This window comes from Carex rostrata, chromosome 19, assembly GCF_964058835.1.
Source record: "Carex rostrata chromosome 19, lpCarRost1.2, whole genome shotgun sequence".
Lineage (NCBI taxonomy): Eukaryota > Viridiplantae > Streptophyta > Magnoliopsida > Poales > Cyperaceae > Carex > Carex rostrata.
In genome coordinates this window covers 9,449,245-9,466,630 of record NC_135936.1, presented here as the reverse complement: position 1 = coordinate 9,466,630, position 17,386 = coordinate 9,449,245, and the positions used below count along the sequence as shown (strand labels likewise).

At 32.5% G+C, this 17,386-nt stretch overlaps 2 protein-coding genes, 1 long non-coding RNA gene and 1 pseudogene across 4 annotated transcripts; all 4 read right to left on the bottom strand.

Moving 5' to 3' along the window:
- Positions 1-4,946: 4,946 nt before the first annotated feature.
- On the bottom strand, positions 4,947-6,737 carry LOC144571750 (alpha-1,3-arabinosyltransferase XAT3-like). The gene is made up of 3 exons (XM_078321120.1): positions 6,632-6,737; positions 5,967-6,330; positions 4,947-5,834 (listed from the first exon to the last, which is right to left on the bottom strand). Exons 1-3 carry the CDS (start codon positions 6,657-6,659, stop codon positions 5,039-5,041), a joined length of 1,188 nt encoding a protein of 395 aa, XP_078177246.1. The 5' UTR covers positions 6,660-6,737; the 3' UTR covers positions 4,947-5,038.
- A 444-nt stretch (positions 6,738-7,181) lies between these two features.
- Positions 7,182-7,678, bottom strand: LOC144571749 (uncharacterized). The gene is made up of 2 exons (XR_013517568.1): positions 7,502-7,678; positions 7,182-7,252 (listed from the first exon to the last, which is right to left on the bottom strand). It is a non-coding gene; the product is annotated as an uncharacterized LOC144571749 (long non-coding RNA).
- Positions 7,679-9,917: 2,239 nt separating this feature from the next.
- LOC144571751 (beta-1,2-xylosyltransferase XYXT1-like) lies at positions 9,918-13,192 on the bottom strand. The gene is made up of 5 exons (XM_078321121.1): positions 12,996-13,192; positions 12,691-12,828; positions 11,795-11,902; positions 11,044-11,407; positions 9,918-10,847 (listed from the first exon to the last, which is right to left on the bottom strand). Exons 1-5 carry the CDS (start codon positions 13,183-13,185, stop codon positions 10,052-10,054), a joined length of 1,596 nt encoding a protein of 531 aa, XP_078177247.1. The 5' UTR covers positions 13,186-13,192; the 3' UTR covers positions 9,918-10,051.
- Positions 13,193-15,579: 2,387 nt separating this feature from the next.
- LOC144571331 (alpha-1,3-arabinosyltransferase XAT2 pseudogene) lies at positions 15,580-17,353 on the bottom strand (annotated as a pseudogene). Its single transcript, XR_013517488.1, has 2 exons — positions 17,222-17,353; positions 15,580-16,941 (listed from the first exon to the last, which is right to left on the bottom strand). The product of XR_013517488.1 is annotated as an alpha-1,3-arabinosyltransferase XAT2 pseudogene (transcript).
- Positions 17,354-17,386: the final 33 nt, after the last annotated feature.

Genomic DNA, 17,386 nt, shown 5'->3' with positions numbered 1-17,386 from the left:
TGTACGAGTTATAGTTCTGGATTTATAGTTCTGGCAATGATTCTACATTGTACGAGTTATCTCTAACAAATAGAATCAGGCTCCACGCTAGCTAGATCTCTTTCTAGACCTTTGATATTATTTTGGGAGGCTACTAATCAAACAACTAGGTATGAAATCATTTACCGTTTCTGGTCTTTCTTAGGAGCACCGGCGAACTTGATCAAGATAGAGACGGAGTAGGAGCGTACGACTACTTGTTGGCGCTTTCTTCTCTAAGAGAGGTGACAGAGTATGAGAGTACGAGCGTACAATGATCTAAGAGAGGCGATCTGGAGAAGAGAGATAAGATCGAGGCGATCTGGAGCATAATCGGGTTATTTTACAGTATTCGCTTTGTAGTTTTACAATATGCATCTTGTGGTTTTACAGTATTTTGCTTTTGTCATTCATTTTTTGTTCGCAATGACGATTTTTTTTTGAGATTACTGACTCGATCTCGTTGTTTAAACATGATTGCAACAGAAGAGTGTATTTCGATTGGATAGAAGACGACGATATTCAAATCTAGTAAGTTTTTCTGTTGAATTTGTTTTTTTTCATTGTATGCAGTAACAGATTTATCAATTTCACTGAATTTTTATTTGAATATTATTCGTATATTGTAATTTCGTATGATTTTGTATCTCTATTTTTTACAGTACATATATATATGAATTACAATATATATGTCACATTTTACAGGATATCGAAATGTTATGAAAGTTTTTGGATGTTTGAAAATGTGAAGTACATTTTTTGTAGGATTTGTTATATAAGTTACAGTATTGAATGATGAATTTTATAGTATTGGTGCATATTGAAATGTTTTCATATTGTACTGTTAGTTTTGCCAAATTGTGCATTTTGCAATATGTTATGAAAGTTTCTGGATGTTTGAAAATTTGAATGACCTTTTTTATAAGGTTTGTTATTTAAGTTACAGCATTTAATGATAAATTTTACAAGATTGGTGCAAGTGAAATGACACTTTTTTCTTTATGTTTAAAAATTGTTATTAGATTGTTTTACATAAGTTACAGCTTTGAATTATGAATTTTACAAGATTGGCGCAAGTCAGTTTTACATGATATATGTTGTTATTTTTTAAATGTTATGTATATCATTTTATGTTATAAATAGATTTGGTTTACGGTATAGGTGACAAATTTTACAGTATATAAGTAATGTTTTCATATGCACTTTGTATTATTTGTTATGATATGTGTATGTTATATTTTATATTAAATAATTTACAGTATATAAGATATACAAATACAGTGTTATGAATACATTTTGATGTACATCATTATTATTTTTTTGTTTGTCTAACATTCTTTAGTATTGATTTTAACAGTTTTGCCCCAATGGCTTTTGATTTGAATGAAGATTTGGCAAGTGAAAATTCTAGCGTGAATAGTGTTGCAGAAATTAGGATTGTAGAAATCGATTTAAATGCCGAACCCGATATTGTGGGAGATGTAGGAATTAACGAATTAGCAGAGTCAAACATTGTGGTGAACATATTTTGTGTGTGGTGAACATATTTTGTTTGTGGTGAACAGATTTTGTGTGTGATGAACAAATTTTTGTTGAACAGATGATGGATGTATGTATAGATTTAGAAATTTTACAGTATACATGGTATTATTTTATGGTTTATATTTTAAAATTTTACAATATACATGATTCTTTGCAGGTTGTAGTTTAAGCTGAAATGTAGCATTTTTTACATTTTATCTTACAGTATACATGGTATTATTTTATGGTTTAGATTTAGAAATTTTACAGTATACAAGATTCAATTGAAAATTTACAGTATTATTTGAAAATTTTACAGTATACAAGGTTCAATTTTACAGTATACAATGTTCAATTTTACAGTATATAAGATTCAATTTTACAGTATACAAGATTCAATTGAAAATTTCACTGTATGCAAGATTCAATTTTACAGTATACAAGATTCAATTGAAAATTTTATTGTATACAAGATTCAATTTTACAGTATACAAGATTCAATTGAAAATTTTATTGTATACAAGATTCAATTTTACAGTATACAAGATTCAACCCAGTGCGGACGCTAATAACTAACTCTAACTGCCAATAACTTCCTATAACTGCAATTCCCGAAAGTACAGTTTGAAAGTACATTTCTTTTCTCCTGTTGTGCAAGTTATAATCTTTTTCTAACTATCATGGGACCACTTCAAATAGTTGCTGGATGTTTTTTGATTAATTGATATATTTTATGTGATATATTGTATAATTATACAGCATGTAGAAGTAATTTTACAGTATTCGCGCAAGTCAAAGCTGTGGACAAATAGTGGACAAAACTCTATGGACAATTAGACGCTTCCTATGAAAAAGTCAAAAAATTTGGTTGGGGTCTTTTTCCTGGACCATGCACTGTTGTTTAGCCAATGGTTTTATTTTTCCAAAACAACAAAAGTTACTAAATAATTATTTGATACGGCAATTTTAACTGTAATTTTTGAGTAAAGGTTGGAGATCAAGCTAACTAACTATTTAATATTTACAAAGAAATTCACTATTCGAATTTCGAACCTACGACCTCCCACATAGATGATATTATCTTTGCCACCAGATCAAAAACTGATTCTTAATATTAACTTTAGTTATCATTTGTTATTATTTATTAGGAGAACACCTGAATTGGTTTCTTTGCATTGACACTATTTCAATCGGCGCATCTTTCCCTCTAAAATATTGCTTGCTTTTTTTTTACCCAGATCAATTTGATTTTACATATAAGAATAACATCATTGTATGATAAAAAATAACCAGTATAAGATAAAAGTCAACCAGTATAAAATGAAAGACAACTAGAAGAACATAAAAGATAATTAATAGAAGATGAAATACAACTAGTAGTAGATGAAAGATAACCAGTACAACATGATGGACCACCAGTACAAGATGAAAGATCTCAGTACAAGATAAAAAACAACCAGTACAAGATGAAAAAAACTAGAATAAGATGAAATACAACTAGAAAAAATAAAATACAATAAGTAGTAGATGAAAAATAACTAGCTAAACAAGAAAATAACAATTACAAGATTAGTGACAACTAATACAAGACAAAAAATAACTAGAATAATATGAAAGAAAACTAGAGAGATATGGAATATAACATTTAGTCGATTAAAGAAAGCTAGTACAAGATAAAAAAAACAAGTAGTACAAGATGAAAGACAAACAGTACAAGATGAAAGACAACTAGAATATGATGATACAAAACTAAATAAAGATGAAAGACAAGTAATATAACATGAAAGACAACAAATACAAAATGAAAGACAACCAGTACAAGACGAAAGACAATTAGAAAAAGATGAAAGACAACTAGTAGAAGATGAAAAACTACTACTAGAAGATGAAAGACAATTAGAAGAAAATAAAAGACAACAAGTAGAACATGAAAGACAATCTATATATGAAGTACAACTAGAAGAAAATGAAACAAAATTAGATGAATATGAAACACAACTTGTAGAAGACAAAAGACAACCAGTAAAATATAAAAGACAACTAATACAATATGAAAAGAAACTAGAAGAATATGAAAAACGACTAGGAGATGATGAAAGACAATTGTAAAAAAATGAAAGGGTAATATGAGAAGATGAAGATAATAAAAAATCAATAAAAAATGAAAAACAACTAGTACTAGATGATTTGGGTTGCAAAAATAGTTGTAATTCTTTGTTATATGTTATTAGGTTTTCACTTTTCAGGACGGGGGGGGGGGGGGGGGGGGGGGGGGGGTTAGGAAAGAGGTCCGAAATAAACAATACGTACCATGTTGAAATTACATTGGATTCGTTAAAAACACGTGAGAGGTGAGAGAGCATGAATTTGGAGCTTGATCTCCCCGGCAAAGTGGCGGAAACTTAGAATTAAGAGACATTTAATTAAGAGTTCCGAACTAGAATTAAATTAATATAGTTACGTCAATCATAACGTGAAACGAACAAAATTAAAACTAATTAATAGTATATCTTCGCTGGCTTCTTCATAAATTGATTTCATACAAGGGAAGTAAATTAATATGCGGTGGCGATGCATTAAGTTAATGCTGCACTTAAGTAGGCGAATATTTGTATATATATATAGTACTATAATTAGTTTTTATGATTTATTCTTGGGATAAATTTTACTATTTCTATGACATTTTTTTTCTTTCTTTTTTTGTTGTTACTGAAATGCTACTGCCATGAATAATATTAATGACTCTTTCTGTTATACTCTTAGAACTAAAGCCAGGTCAAGAGGTGCTCCCCTATAATTAATTTTTTTTAAATCATAAATATTGAAGTTTAATTATTTTTTAAAAGTTTTTATATAATTAAACTTCCCTCATAAAATGTCAAATAGCTTAGTGATTAGAATTTCAATTTGTGGCTGCAGAGACTTCAGTTCATGTTTATTCTAACCTAAACATTAATTTCCTGTGGATCGACACCCGGTTTATATTACCTTGATAGGATTATATGTAGTCTGATTCGTTAGGAAAATTGGGTTATAAATTTTTTAGCTCTAATTTCCACCGGTCAAGGGATAAAGAATAGGTTTGTGTCAGCTGCCAATTTTATAGGTTGATCACCTATACTGCCATGAGTTTCCTCTCTTCTAGCTGAGGTTTGATTGTGTGACATTAAAGAAACTTTAGGAGAAGTAATTTCCGTTTTATGCGATTTTTTTTTACTACCATACGATAAATTCTTATTGATGCTATGATACCATAATATAATTAGCAAAATTGGTTTCATTGATATTTCTCATATCTTGCAACATATAATAAGAAACTAAAATTGGTAACAAGCCTCATTCCTTTCCTAGTAAATTTTAGTAGTGCCGCAGAAAGAAAGACAATTCCAACAACCCTCCCAAATATCTTTTTCATATAACAACATGTCAAGAGAACAAGAACAACGGAAGAACTATATTTATCCATCCAAAATTCCAAGCCTAATTACATTATTCTTTCTCATTTATATTGGTAAAACTGGAAAGTTTCCTCCAAAGTTCCTCTGAACCTATCAACATTAAGTTTTACACTCTGCTTCCATAGATAAGCCACATAAACCTCATGAAAACCCTTTTTATGAATTGATTGAGGGTCTGTAAGGACTGGATGGTCTCTTGGGTACTGCTCGGTGAGAGTGCTCTCATCTACTGTTATCTCATACTCCACATACTTCAATCCAAAACCACTTGGCGGATCACCATAGTCAAACCGTCCGACCCATTTAAGATTGCCAAAAGGAATAATTTGTAAGACTGTCCCATTAGTTGGTAAATATAACATGTTAGCCAAACCCGCACCATGAATTCCCATTAAAACATCACATGAGTTCACAATATGTGCAATTCTTGGAAAATCTTTTGTCGTTTCTTCGTCAGCTGTGACGACCTCAAAACCTACATCTTTTGCTAGGTTAATCACATCATCCTCATTTATGATTGACCTTGTGTTTTTCCTTAGGAGTACAAGTAGCCTTGGTTTTTTCCCTTTTTCAACTTCAGATCTCTCTAGAGAAAGGCTTTCTCTAATAAAACCCGTAAATTTTTGCATAGCCTGGTCGTTTTCAGGGTTTTGGAACTTGTAACCCAGAGGTCCGAGATTTTCAATCCCAACTTGAGCTGAGGAGAAGCAGTGCACACGCGTCTCATTGTCTAGGTTTATGATAGGATAGTGAGAGAGGCGTGTCAGGTACGGACGGTACTTTTCTATGGACTTCGATACGTAATCCTCCACAACAAGCTTGACTTCTCCATTGTACCTGTGATTAATTAATTGTATTTCTTTCATATATCTTAATTGAAGTTAATTAGCAGAATATAGAGGATTGGTATACTTAGAGGTTGCTGCCAGTCAGATTATCATTAATCAATTACTCAAGTAATTGAAATACCTGTGTGCGGCGAGGAAGAGTGGGTAAATCAAGTCAGTGTGATCATGGAACAAGTTTCCCGTAAACCAAAAAGTTGAGAAAACAACAGCCGGCAAGTCATGATTCACGTCACAGCTTCTCGCCTGATTAGCATCAGTCAGCTGTTGGATTGTCATCTCAGTTACCCCCTCCATTGTGCCAGGCTCCCATTTTCGTGGGTACGGCTTGATCTTCCATGTCGTGGTGTTTGGATCGAGTGGTGTAGGAGAGACCACAAAAATAGTGGAAGCATCGGGGATAATTCTTATATCTCCTTCTATGGAGCAGATGTTGTATCTTGGATTTGCAGAGTTATATATTAACTTGCTCTTGTTCACTATGACTTCTGTTATTGAAAATATTTTAAGATATAAATTATTATAGTAAAGTTTAATAGGGATCACGATTTAAAATTGTTGGTCCTAAATTCCCGTTAAATTGGGCCTCTGGTCTCAGTGGATTAGGACAAAGTGACTTGGCATTTGAGCTGGACTGTGTAACAAATTATAACAACTAAATTATATCACATATTATAAAAGCTTGGGCCCAGAGATATTCGCCCATTACCCAATCTAGCTATCTGAGCAAAACAAAATATATATATATATATATATATATAGAAAGAAAATGAATTCAGGAGCATGAACCTGTAATTGTGGGTCTAGATTCTTGCATTTTCTCATTTGAAGGTGAGACCTGTTTTTCATCAGATTCTGCATAATTTGTGAACTTGTTAGCTTAATTAGTACCAAACTTTTCTTTTATAATTAATTTAATGAGAAGTTTCTGCTCTGCAAAATGGAATAAGTTGCAAACACATATCATTAAATGACAAGTTGGACTCATTTTCTGACTCTGTGTTTATCTGGGATGATTGGGCTGGGGTATCTGATCCCCTAGTTCACATTAATTGTTCACACTAAAGTAAATAAATAAATATATGATAGAGGCAATTTTAACTGTACTTATCATTTGTTATTATCAATTAAGAGAACACCTGAATTGGTTTCTTTGCCTTTACACTTTATTTCAATCACCACATCTTTCCCTGTAAAATCTTGCTAGCTCTTATATAGGTCAAATTATTTATGATCAGGGTTAAAAGTAACTGAGATATTGCCCCTCACCTGCGGTAGCAGTCTTGTCTTCATTTTGAGATTTTGTTTTTGCTAGTAATCTGAGGGCCAGTTTTGTATGATCATCAGAGTTAGAGACCCCAGAATTTGGCTTCTCTTCTATACTCAGAGGTTGATTTATTGTGCATTTACCTGAAATTTGGTTCAATATCCAAAAAATAATTATCATATTCAAAGGGATTATTATTATTTTGAAGGTAAACTATTATATTTACCAAACCGTAAATTATTTAAGCTGTCAGGTTAACAATTAATATAAAACCATAACTTTAATATGTTAGAAAAGATAGTTATAAAAGTAGGAGGTAACATTTCCATATAAGCAAGATGAAGTTCCTGACCATGGCTTAATACTAAAATTGAAAGAAAGAAAATACTCACTTTGAAAAATGGAGCTTGGTAAAACTGCAGAATTGAGAAGGGAGAGGATGACCACGGAGAAAAGCAAGCATTTAACCATGGCACTACAACCAAACTTTTTGATGTCATATATTCCTAGTAAGCCTCCTCCACCCTTCATGTTTCTCCTCTCCTCTAGTAACGTTACCTTGTAATTTTGTTGAATAATATGAAGGAGGTTTTTAATTACTATCTAGTGCTTAGTGCATAAGTGCATAAGTGGTGACTATATGTTACTCGCTAGCTGGACACTGTAATGAAGTTTCGTTTCGTTGACCGGAATAATCTCATGTGCACATGCATGCATTTCATGGAAGTAATTAAGAGGATTCACATCTCTTATAAAAATTGGCATTTTATTCCATTCTACCCCGAGAACATCTTAATTTACATTACAACTAATATTTTAACTTTTGATGAATTTAATGACAAAAATGTTTTAACTATATATATAGCATGTTGACATTAGATGGATTTGTGAAAGACACGTGGGAGATGATGAAATTGGGGCTTGATCTCCCCGCCAAGAGTGGGTCAAACGTAGAATTAAATTATTATTGTTACATCAATCAAAACATGAAACGATCGAGCAAAGGTATAATTAATTGCATCGATCTTCCAATGGGTACTTGATAAATTGAATTCATACTATATATATATATATATATGCTGCACTTTAGTAATTAAGCCAATGAATAGTGCTATATATAATTTGTTTTTATTATTTATTTTTGGGTACCTCTGAGAATTAATGTGGGACTGACAATATAATCGATCAACTGGTGCTTAATTTACCAAGGAGATCGATACAGCTGATCGAAGAGGCTTGGAGACATGCATGCATGCCAGAGCTTGCTTTTAGGAACTGATGCTGGTTCTCCTGCTGAATGAAGCTTTTAAATTTTGTAAAGATCCAGTGTTAGAATCTGCATATAATTATTATTACCTTACCCCCGATATAGCTAGGTGGCTTAGCTTTAGGAAGTTAGTTTTCTATAACAGTATTTTGGTGGTTCATAATTAAGAGAAGAGCATTTGTGTTTTGCTCTATATATTATAAGTTCCTTTTGGTATATATTATCTTAGTAGATAATTAAATGTAAGTACTGCTTTGTTTTGTAAGTTAACTTCTGGTTTCAGTTTAATGGAACTGGCATTTTAATTATATGCCTTTTTATAAAACAAAATATATTATATTAATTTATTCTTGGAAATTCTACTATTTCTATATCATTTTTTGCTTTTCTTGTTTATTGACTGATCGATTTTGTTGACTAATTTTTCATCTCATTAGTAGTCGGTGCAAGTGCTAGCTTGACGAGATATAACAATATTTAAAGGTCTCAGAGACTCAGATATAACAATTGAAGGTCTCTCGCTCTGATTCTTAAAGACTCAAACCTAGCTAGCTAATTCAATTGTTATATCTCGTCTAAATGAAACTAGATCTAATGATATATATCTGGATTCCAAAAAGAGCCAATTTTTATTTATTTTTTCAAAATTACGTTATAAATTAGTTTGTTTAGTGAAGTTGGAGGTTAAGCCACTTAACTAGTTTATTATGCACTAGGAATTTTCATATGGGTTTTATTGAGGAACTACATATTAATAGACATTTATTAGTAAAAGGCTATATAATTTCAAAATCAAGGACCGGCCTGTGATGTGTCATTAAATTAGCTTTTTACTAAAAACATTGACTTTGTCATAAATAAGTTAATAAAGAATTCAGCATTAATTAACAGCAATGCATTGTCATATATATATATATAGGACAATGTGAGTTATATATTGATTGAAACAATTTCAGTTTTGCAGATTACGTCCTAAATTTAATGGAATTAACTTACATTGGTGTTCTAGCCTTGAAAATCATATCAATTAAAAAAAAGTGATTCCTGATATAATTTTCTTTATTTTGTAGTGCTTTGTAATCAGCAACGATTATGGTGCAGTTACTGCACTTGAATACATCAGAAATAATGTTCCAGGAAAGCCAAACACTCCAAGTTGTCCAAATTAACATGACGCACAGATCAACCAAAATAAGAATAGTTTACATAATTAATTATTTGACCCTTGATTTCCGAAACAAAAAAAACAACAGTCATATTACTAAAGTTGTAAGTAACAAAAAAGGCTAGGGAAATAAAATAAAAAGATACACTTAATTTGTTCTAAGATCCTCTACTCTCTCTTTTTTTTCCTCTCGTTTGTTGAGCAAGAGAATAAAAAATATCCACTAAAGCTCCTCTAAATTAATCTATTAACATCAAGTTCACACTTTGTTCTACCAGATAAACATAATAAATAGCCATCCAACCTAGCTTGCGTAACTCTTGTGGGTTTGTAAAAACAATATGACTTCTTGGGTACTTCTGTAAAAGATTAATTAAAAGGAGAACATAATTTTATCATCTCTCATAAGTTTATACTTCATATAACAATAAGTCAAAGAGAAGAAGGAAAACAGGCGGTAAAGATAAATTTATCCATGGAAACCTAGCTAGCTAATTCTATTGTTCTCACTTATATATATTGGTAGAATTGGAAAGTTTCCTCCAAAGTCGTTCGGAACCTATGAACATTAAGTTTTACACTCTGATCCCATAGGTAAGTATTGTAAATCTCTTGCCAACCCTTTTTATGGATTGATTCAGGGTCTGTAAGTACCGGATGGTCTCTTGGGTACTTGTCAATCAGAGTGCTCTCATCTAGTGTTATCTCATACTCCACATACCTGAATCCAAAACCCCTTGGCGGGTCACCATAGTCAAACCGTCCGACCCATTTAAGATTGCCAAAAGGAGTGATTTGTAAGACTGTCCCATTAGCTGGTAAATATAACATGTTTGCCAAACCCGCACCATGAATTCCCATTAACACATCACATGAGTTGACAATATGTGCAATTCTGGGAAAATCTTTTGTTGTTTCTTCATCAGCTGTAACAACCTCAAAACCAACATCTTTTGCCAGGTTCATCACATCATCCTCATTTATGATCAACCTTGTGTTTTTTCGTATGAGTAGAAGGAGCCTTGGTTTTTTCCCTTTTACAGCTTCAGATCTCTCTAGATAAAGGCTTTCTCTAATAAAATGCCTAAATTGTTGCATAGATTGGTCGTTTTGAGGGTTTTGGAACTGGTAACCTAGAGGTCCGGGATTTTCAAGCCCAACTTGAGCAGAGGAGAAGCAGTGCACGAGCGGCCCGGCGTCTATATTTATGATAGGATAGTGAGAAAGGCGTGTCAGGTACGGTCGGTACTTTTCTAGGCACGTCGGTACGTAATCCTCCACAACAAGCTTGACTTCTCCATTGTACCTGTGATTAATCAATTTTTGTTCTTTTATAGATCTGAATTGAAGTCAACACAATATAGATCAATTAGTTAACTTTTATTTATACCTTCACCTCTATGGCATCTCAGATTATCTGTTGTATCTTTAATGGGTTCAATTGATAATTTTTTTAATACAACGTGGTTTATAAATCAATTACTTATCAGTCATTAAAATACCTGTATGTGGCGAGAAAGAGTGGGTAGATCATGTCAGTGTAATCATGGAACAAGTTTCCCGTAAACCTAGCAGTTGAGAAAACAACCGCCGGCAATTCATAAGTCACGTCACAGCTTCTCGTCTGATTAGCATCAGTCAGCTGTTGGATAGTCATCTCAGTTATCGAAGACATACAGTAGGACTCCCATTTCCGTGGGTACGGCTTGATCTTCCATGTCGTGGTGTTTGGATCGAGTGGTGTAGGAGAGACGATAATAATTGTGGAAGCATTGGAGACAATTCTTATATCTCCTTCTATCGAGCAGATGTTGTATCTTGGATTTGTAGAGTTATATATCAACTTACTCTTGTTCAATATGATTTCTGTCAGTGGAAATTTTTATGGGAGAAATAAGTATAGTGAAGGATAACAACGATCAAGATACCAAATTGTTGGGCCAAAATTTTTGTTGGTTGGGTCTCAGGTCTCAGGTCTCAGTGGATTACAACAAAGAGACTTGGCATTTTAGCTGGTTTAACAAATTATATCACATATTATACCAAAAATATTCACCCTATCTGTGCAAAAGAAAAGGAGCATGGACCCTTGGTTGTGGAACTAGATTCTTTCATTTTTCTCATATGAAGGCGAGGACTGTTTTTCATCAAATTCTGCACAATTTGTTAACTTGTTACCTTTGTACCAAACGTTTATTTTTTAATTTAATGAGATGTTTTTTCTATGCAAAATGCTGAATAAGTTGCAAACACCTATCATTGAGTTGTCCACTCCTGGTTTTTCAAGTTCTTGTAACGACACGGATGGGGTCGTTTCCTGGCTCTGTTTTATCAGGGAAGATTGGGCTGGGGCATCTGATCCTGAAGTTCACATTGAAAGTTGCACCAAGTTAAAAATTTCTTAATGTTCTGACCTTTAAAAAAAAATCTGAATTTTCTAATTGCTCAAGTGAAGTAGGCATGTACAAGTATAATTTTTTAGTTTATTTTATACTAGAGGAAGTAATTAATAAACAAATTAATCTAGTTAATTATGATTGATTTATTTTGATACATTAATTTTTTTTTACCCTTACATCTAGTAAAAAGCGAACTCAAAAAACCATTATTTGTCCACGGATGCATCTATTATGTATAAATGAATGAGATGAAGGGCTTATTTGGCATTTAGGTTTCAAATTTTGGAACTTCAATAAAAATATGAGTTTCTGATATTTGATGACACCAAATGTCCAGGATTTGATATTATATATGCAGTTGGAACTCTCCTCAAATTTATATTAATTAATATCTTACTTGTGAGTGATTCTATCTGCTTCTTGATCTTCCCTTGTGTATGATTTGGTTGCATCCATACATCAATTCCTGGAATTGATAGGTAGTGAGAATAATGCCTCATTAAGACTATGATTTAAAATCTGATAAACAAATTAGCCAGATTTAAGAAAATGATATACTTGTAAGTCGGTGGTTTCATTGCTTTTCTGTTGAATGTGATACAGATGTAGCTAGAGACCTAAGTAAAATCAGTTGTATGCACATATAAATGGAGCAATCCTTGAGTTCATTATATATATATATATATATATATATATGCTGTATAATATTGGTCAAGCTGGTTTCAATTTGTACTATTGCCCCTCACGTACCTGTGGTAGCAGTCTCCTCTTCATTTTGAGATTTTGTTTTTGCTAGTAATCGGAGTGCCAGTTTTGTATGATCCGAGTTAGTGACACCAAAATTTGGCTTCTCTTCTATACTCACAGGTTGATTGATTGTCGATTTACCTGAAATTCGGTTGTAAAACTAGCTAGCTAGAGGAGGTAATTAAGATTTCCATGCATATATATAATTAAGAAAGATGAAGTTGCATGCTGAGCATGGCTTAATTATATTATATAATTAATACTAATTAAAATTGGGAGAATGAATCGAATAATAAATGAATACTCACTTTGAAAAATGGAGGTTGGTAATAGTAATACTGCAGGGTTGAGAAGCAAAAGGACGACGACGACGGCAAAAAGAAAGCATTGAAGCATGACACTGACACCACAACCAAACTTTTGGGGGTGATGATGATATTTTGCTAGTAAGCCATGGCCTACTCCTCCCCCCTTCATGTTTCTCCTCTTCTGACCCATTTAATTTATTTTATTTCTACCGCGCGTATATATATTATCTGAATATATTGCTTCAAGTTCAATGTATATATATAATTAAGATCGATCTAGCTAGCTAGCTAGCTAGTTGATAATTAATATCACGTGCTAGCCGATCGATCGAGTGCATATATATATAAGTATTGGCGGCACAAAAACAGAGATCGATTTAATTTATATTATATTATATTATATTATATTATATTGGTGGCTTAATTAGCAATTTTATATTATATGTACATGCATTCTCCACCCATAACAAAAATCTATATATACTCCATCAATTTGTCCAAAATTAAGGCTTCCCCGATCGCTAAGTCACGTCATTAATTATAAGTATTTTAAATGTTGGATATGACTTCTTGTAATTTTTAATTATAAAGCATAAATTAGCTTTTCACTAATAAATGTCTATTAATATCCAGCCCCTAGCTAGCCCATTCAATGTATGCAAAATTATTATATTGTACGATTTTCTGTAAAAAAAAATAAAAAAATTGTATCTTTTGATCTTGTATTTTATTTAATAGTTTTTCTCTATTTAAAAATTTAATTGTATTTTCAGCACATTATTTTGTTCAGAGGCAAAAGTTTCAATTCATCGCCTCTTGTCAAATCCAATTTAAACTGATTGAATTTCACCCAAAACTTTTATTTATAGCATTAAAAAAAACAACAAAAATCACTCCAGTTTTGGGGGAATTCGAGAAACACCCAATTAATGGGGTCCGCGTAGCCTTTTTGTGGCCCTTGGGGAGGGTCCGCACAGGCTTTCTGTGACCCCATGGCTATATAAGTAGGGTCACTGGAGAGGGTTAATTCTTCATTCTTGCGTCACTTTCAATTCCTCACAGTTCGAGTAAATTTTCTTCTTCTTTTCTTGTTTCAATTTTTAATTTAGGGTAGTAATTAGGTTTACATTTAGCGTTTAGGATTAGATATTAAATTTTTATGGTTTAGGGTTTAGAACAAAAAATTAATTATAATTAGTACCAAAATTTAACTAGAATATGATCATAATTAACTGCTTGAGCACCAAATTTAAATTAGAACAATACCAAAAAATGTGTACCACCATAATTAAATTGTTCAGTACCAAAATTTTAACCAAAAATTTACTGTTTGACCAAAATTAACCGTTTGACCAAAATTGTTTATGACCAAAATTAAATTATATTAGTGCCAAGGTCGATTAGAGTAGTACTAATTTAACTGACAATTTTGAGTTTTACTTTTTAAGAATCAATTGGCACAAAGAAAATTTATGAATGAAATGGCACTGAATTATTGTATTTGCAACAAAATTATCTGTAAGAAATTAACACTGAACTTTTGAATTATATAATTCTAAAGTAAATGTCAAGGAATATTGAAAAATATATATATAGTTGCGATCAAGTCGACTGATGTAATTATTTTATTAGAACATACAGTTGCTCTTTTTCCTGATTATGTTCATTTGGGTTGCAAGAAATAGTTTACCTATGTAATATAAATAAATTACAGCTGTAATACTTTGTTATTTCTTATTAGGTTTTCAGGGTGTTTTTTGGGAACGAGGTTCTCTGTAAACAATTGAATATATATATAATTAATATTATATAGCATGTTGAAATTACATGGATTCGTGAAAAACACGTGAGAGAGCATGAAATTGGAGCTTGATCTGATCTCCCCGCCAAGAGTGGGTCAAACTTAGAATTAAGAGTTCCGATTCCGAACTAGAATTAGAATTAAATTAATTATTATTGTTAATTGTTACATCAATCAAAACGTACGTGAAACGAACACAAAGTAGTAATTACATCTTCCAATTAATGGCTAGCTACTTCATAAATAGAATTCATACAAGGGAATAAGTAAATATATATGCGGTGGTCATGGTGCACTTTAGTTTGTTGTTCATGTTTTACCGATTTAATTTGTTGATGGAGAACTTTTGAATTATTTTTCCATCTCATTAATTAGTAGTCGGTGCAAGTGCTATATATATAGCTGATATGGACCAGATATATATAACAATTGAATTCTTCAAAATTGCATCCTAGGTTATTTAATTAAATAACTGAGCATTAATTAATTAACCCCAATGCATTGTCATAGGACAAAGTGAGCAGATTGCGTCCTACATTTAATGGAATTTAATGCTACTTACATTGGTATATATTCTAGCTTTGAGAATCATATATATCAATTAAAAATAAGTGATGCCTGATATAATTTTCTTTATGTTTGTAGTTGTTTTTAATAATTAAGCAACGATTATATTGCACTTACTGTACGTGCTTGAATACATCGGAAAAAAAAAAAAAAAAAAAAAAAAACGTATGAGAAAAGCTATGCACTCCAAGTTTTTGTGAACACAAGTGGTCCGAATTAACATAACGCAAAGATCAACACAATAAGAATAGTTTACATAAATATTTGACCCTTGCTTCACGAAACAAAAAAACTCCCTTAAGACAACAGTCATATCACTAAGTTGTAAGAGAAAAAAAAAGAAAAGAAAGATACACTTTGTTCTAATTAAGCTCCTCTACTTTCTTATATTTTTATTGACTAAGGAATTAAAAAGATCCACCAAAACTCCTCTAAATCTATTCACATCAAGCTTCACACTTTGTTCTACCAGATAAACAGAATACATTGCCCTCCAACCCTGCTTGTGTAGCTCTTGCGGGTTTGTAAAAACAGTATGATTTCTTGGGTACTTCTCTATAAGAGTACTTTCTTCTTCTTTTATCTCATACTCTATATAGTTTAGCCCCATATCTTTTGTTGGTTCACCATAATCTTTCCAACTAATATATCTCAAGTCCCCCCAAGGGACAACTTGTATAATTGTAGCATTGTTTGGTAGATACATCATGTTTGTTAAACCAGCACCATGCAAACCCATCAACACATCACAAGAGTTTATTAGATGTGCTATTCTTGGAAAATCTTTTGTGGTTTCGGTATCAGCTCGTACAACTTCGAAGCCAACTCCTTCGGCCATTTCGACAACCTCGTTTTCATTTGTAAATGTACGGGTTCCTTTCCTTAGCAAAATAGCTATCCTAGGTTTCTTGTTTGAGATCTTCTGTTGAATAATGTCAACTTGAGCTCTCTCTAAAGATAGGCTTGTTCTCACAAAGTGTCTAAAGTCTACCATGGTGTAACCATTTTGATCGGATGAATTATCCACTGTTATAGGGCCAGTCCCTCTAAGGCCTACTTGTCCTGATGGGAAACAATGAACTAGGGTTTCTGAATCGAGGTTAATAATGGGGTAGTGTGAGAGCGCTTGTAGGTGTGGCATGAACTTGTTTATCCAAGGCCAATGGAAGTTCGTCGCCGCAAACTGAATTTTTCCATTGTACTGGTTTGCAGCAACGAAAAGCGGTATCAGCAGATCTGTATAGTCATGGAACGGGTTGAATGGAAAACCTGCTGTTGCAAATATCAAAACCGGCACATCATGTGTCACATCACAGGCAGGTCCTTGGTTTTGATTGGAGGCCCACTGGATTGTTAATTCTCTAACACGTGCCATGGTAACTTCCTCCCATTTTCGTGTAAATGGCCGGATTTTCCAGACAGTATTGGTGTCTGCAGGAGTGGTATAATTATAAGATGGAGGGATAAGGAGCACGGTTGCTGAGCTCCCCATAACCTTCAGGTTCACTTCTATGGAGCACATGTTGTATCGGTAGTGAGCGAATTCACAAATTATGCCGGTGTTTTGAGCCAAAGAGTCTGTAAATTATAAACAACTCAGTTTTTCTTGTTAATGACATATATAGTTTTGTTACAGTAACAATTAATGACAGTAACTATCATTTTATTAATCATCATTTAATCAAATTAAGATAATTAGTTTTTTTAGATACTTGGCACAAGCAATTAAGATAATTACTAGTTTATGTAATAAGAGTAGAACTAGGGTGTTCTAAAGCTCACCAAGCCTCTTGGTGAACCTAACTTCAAAATCTAGCTATCAGTGGAACCATTATATTTACTTCTTACTAATAATTACCTGAATTGGAGATTGTTTGGTCTTGTTCCTGATTTGAAGAAACAGAGAGTTCCGTTGTACTGATGGATTCTGCCCAACAATTTATTACTTAAAAATGTTAATTGTTAATATTTGGAAAAATAAACAAATACAGCACTATCAATCTATGATAACAATCTATGATAA

Coding starts and splice junctions, on each gene's coding strand:
- LOC144571750 (XM_078321120.1), bottom strand. CDS start 6,659: ATGCAAGAATCTAGACCCACAATTACAG. Junction 6,331..6,631: donor ATCTAGACCCACAATTACAG/GTTCATGCTCCT, acceptor TTTCAATAACAG/AAGTCATAGTGAACAAGAGC. Junction 5,835..5,966: donor CTCTTCCTCGCCGCACACAG/GTATTTCAATTA, acceptor AATTAATCACAG/GTACAATGGAGAAGTCAAGC.
- LOC144571751 (XM_078321121.1), bottom strand. CDS start 13,185: ATGGGTCAGAAGAGGAGAAACATGAAGGGGGGAGGAGTAGGCCATGGC. Junction 12,829..12,995: donor ACCAACCTCCATTTTTCAAA/GTGAGTATTCAT, acceptor ACCGAATTTCAG/GTAAATCGACAATCAATCAA. Junction 11,408..11,794: donor AGTGGACAACTCAATGATAG/GTGTTTGCAACT, acceptor TTCCACTGACAG/AAATCATATTGAACAAGAGT.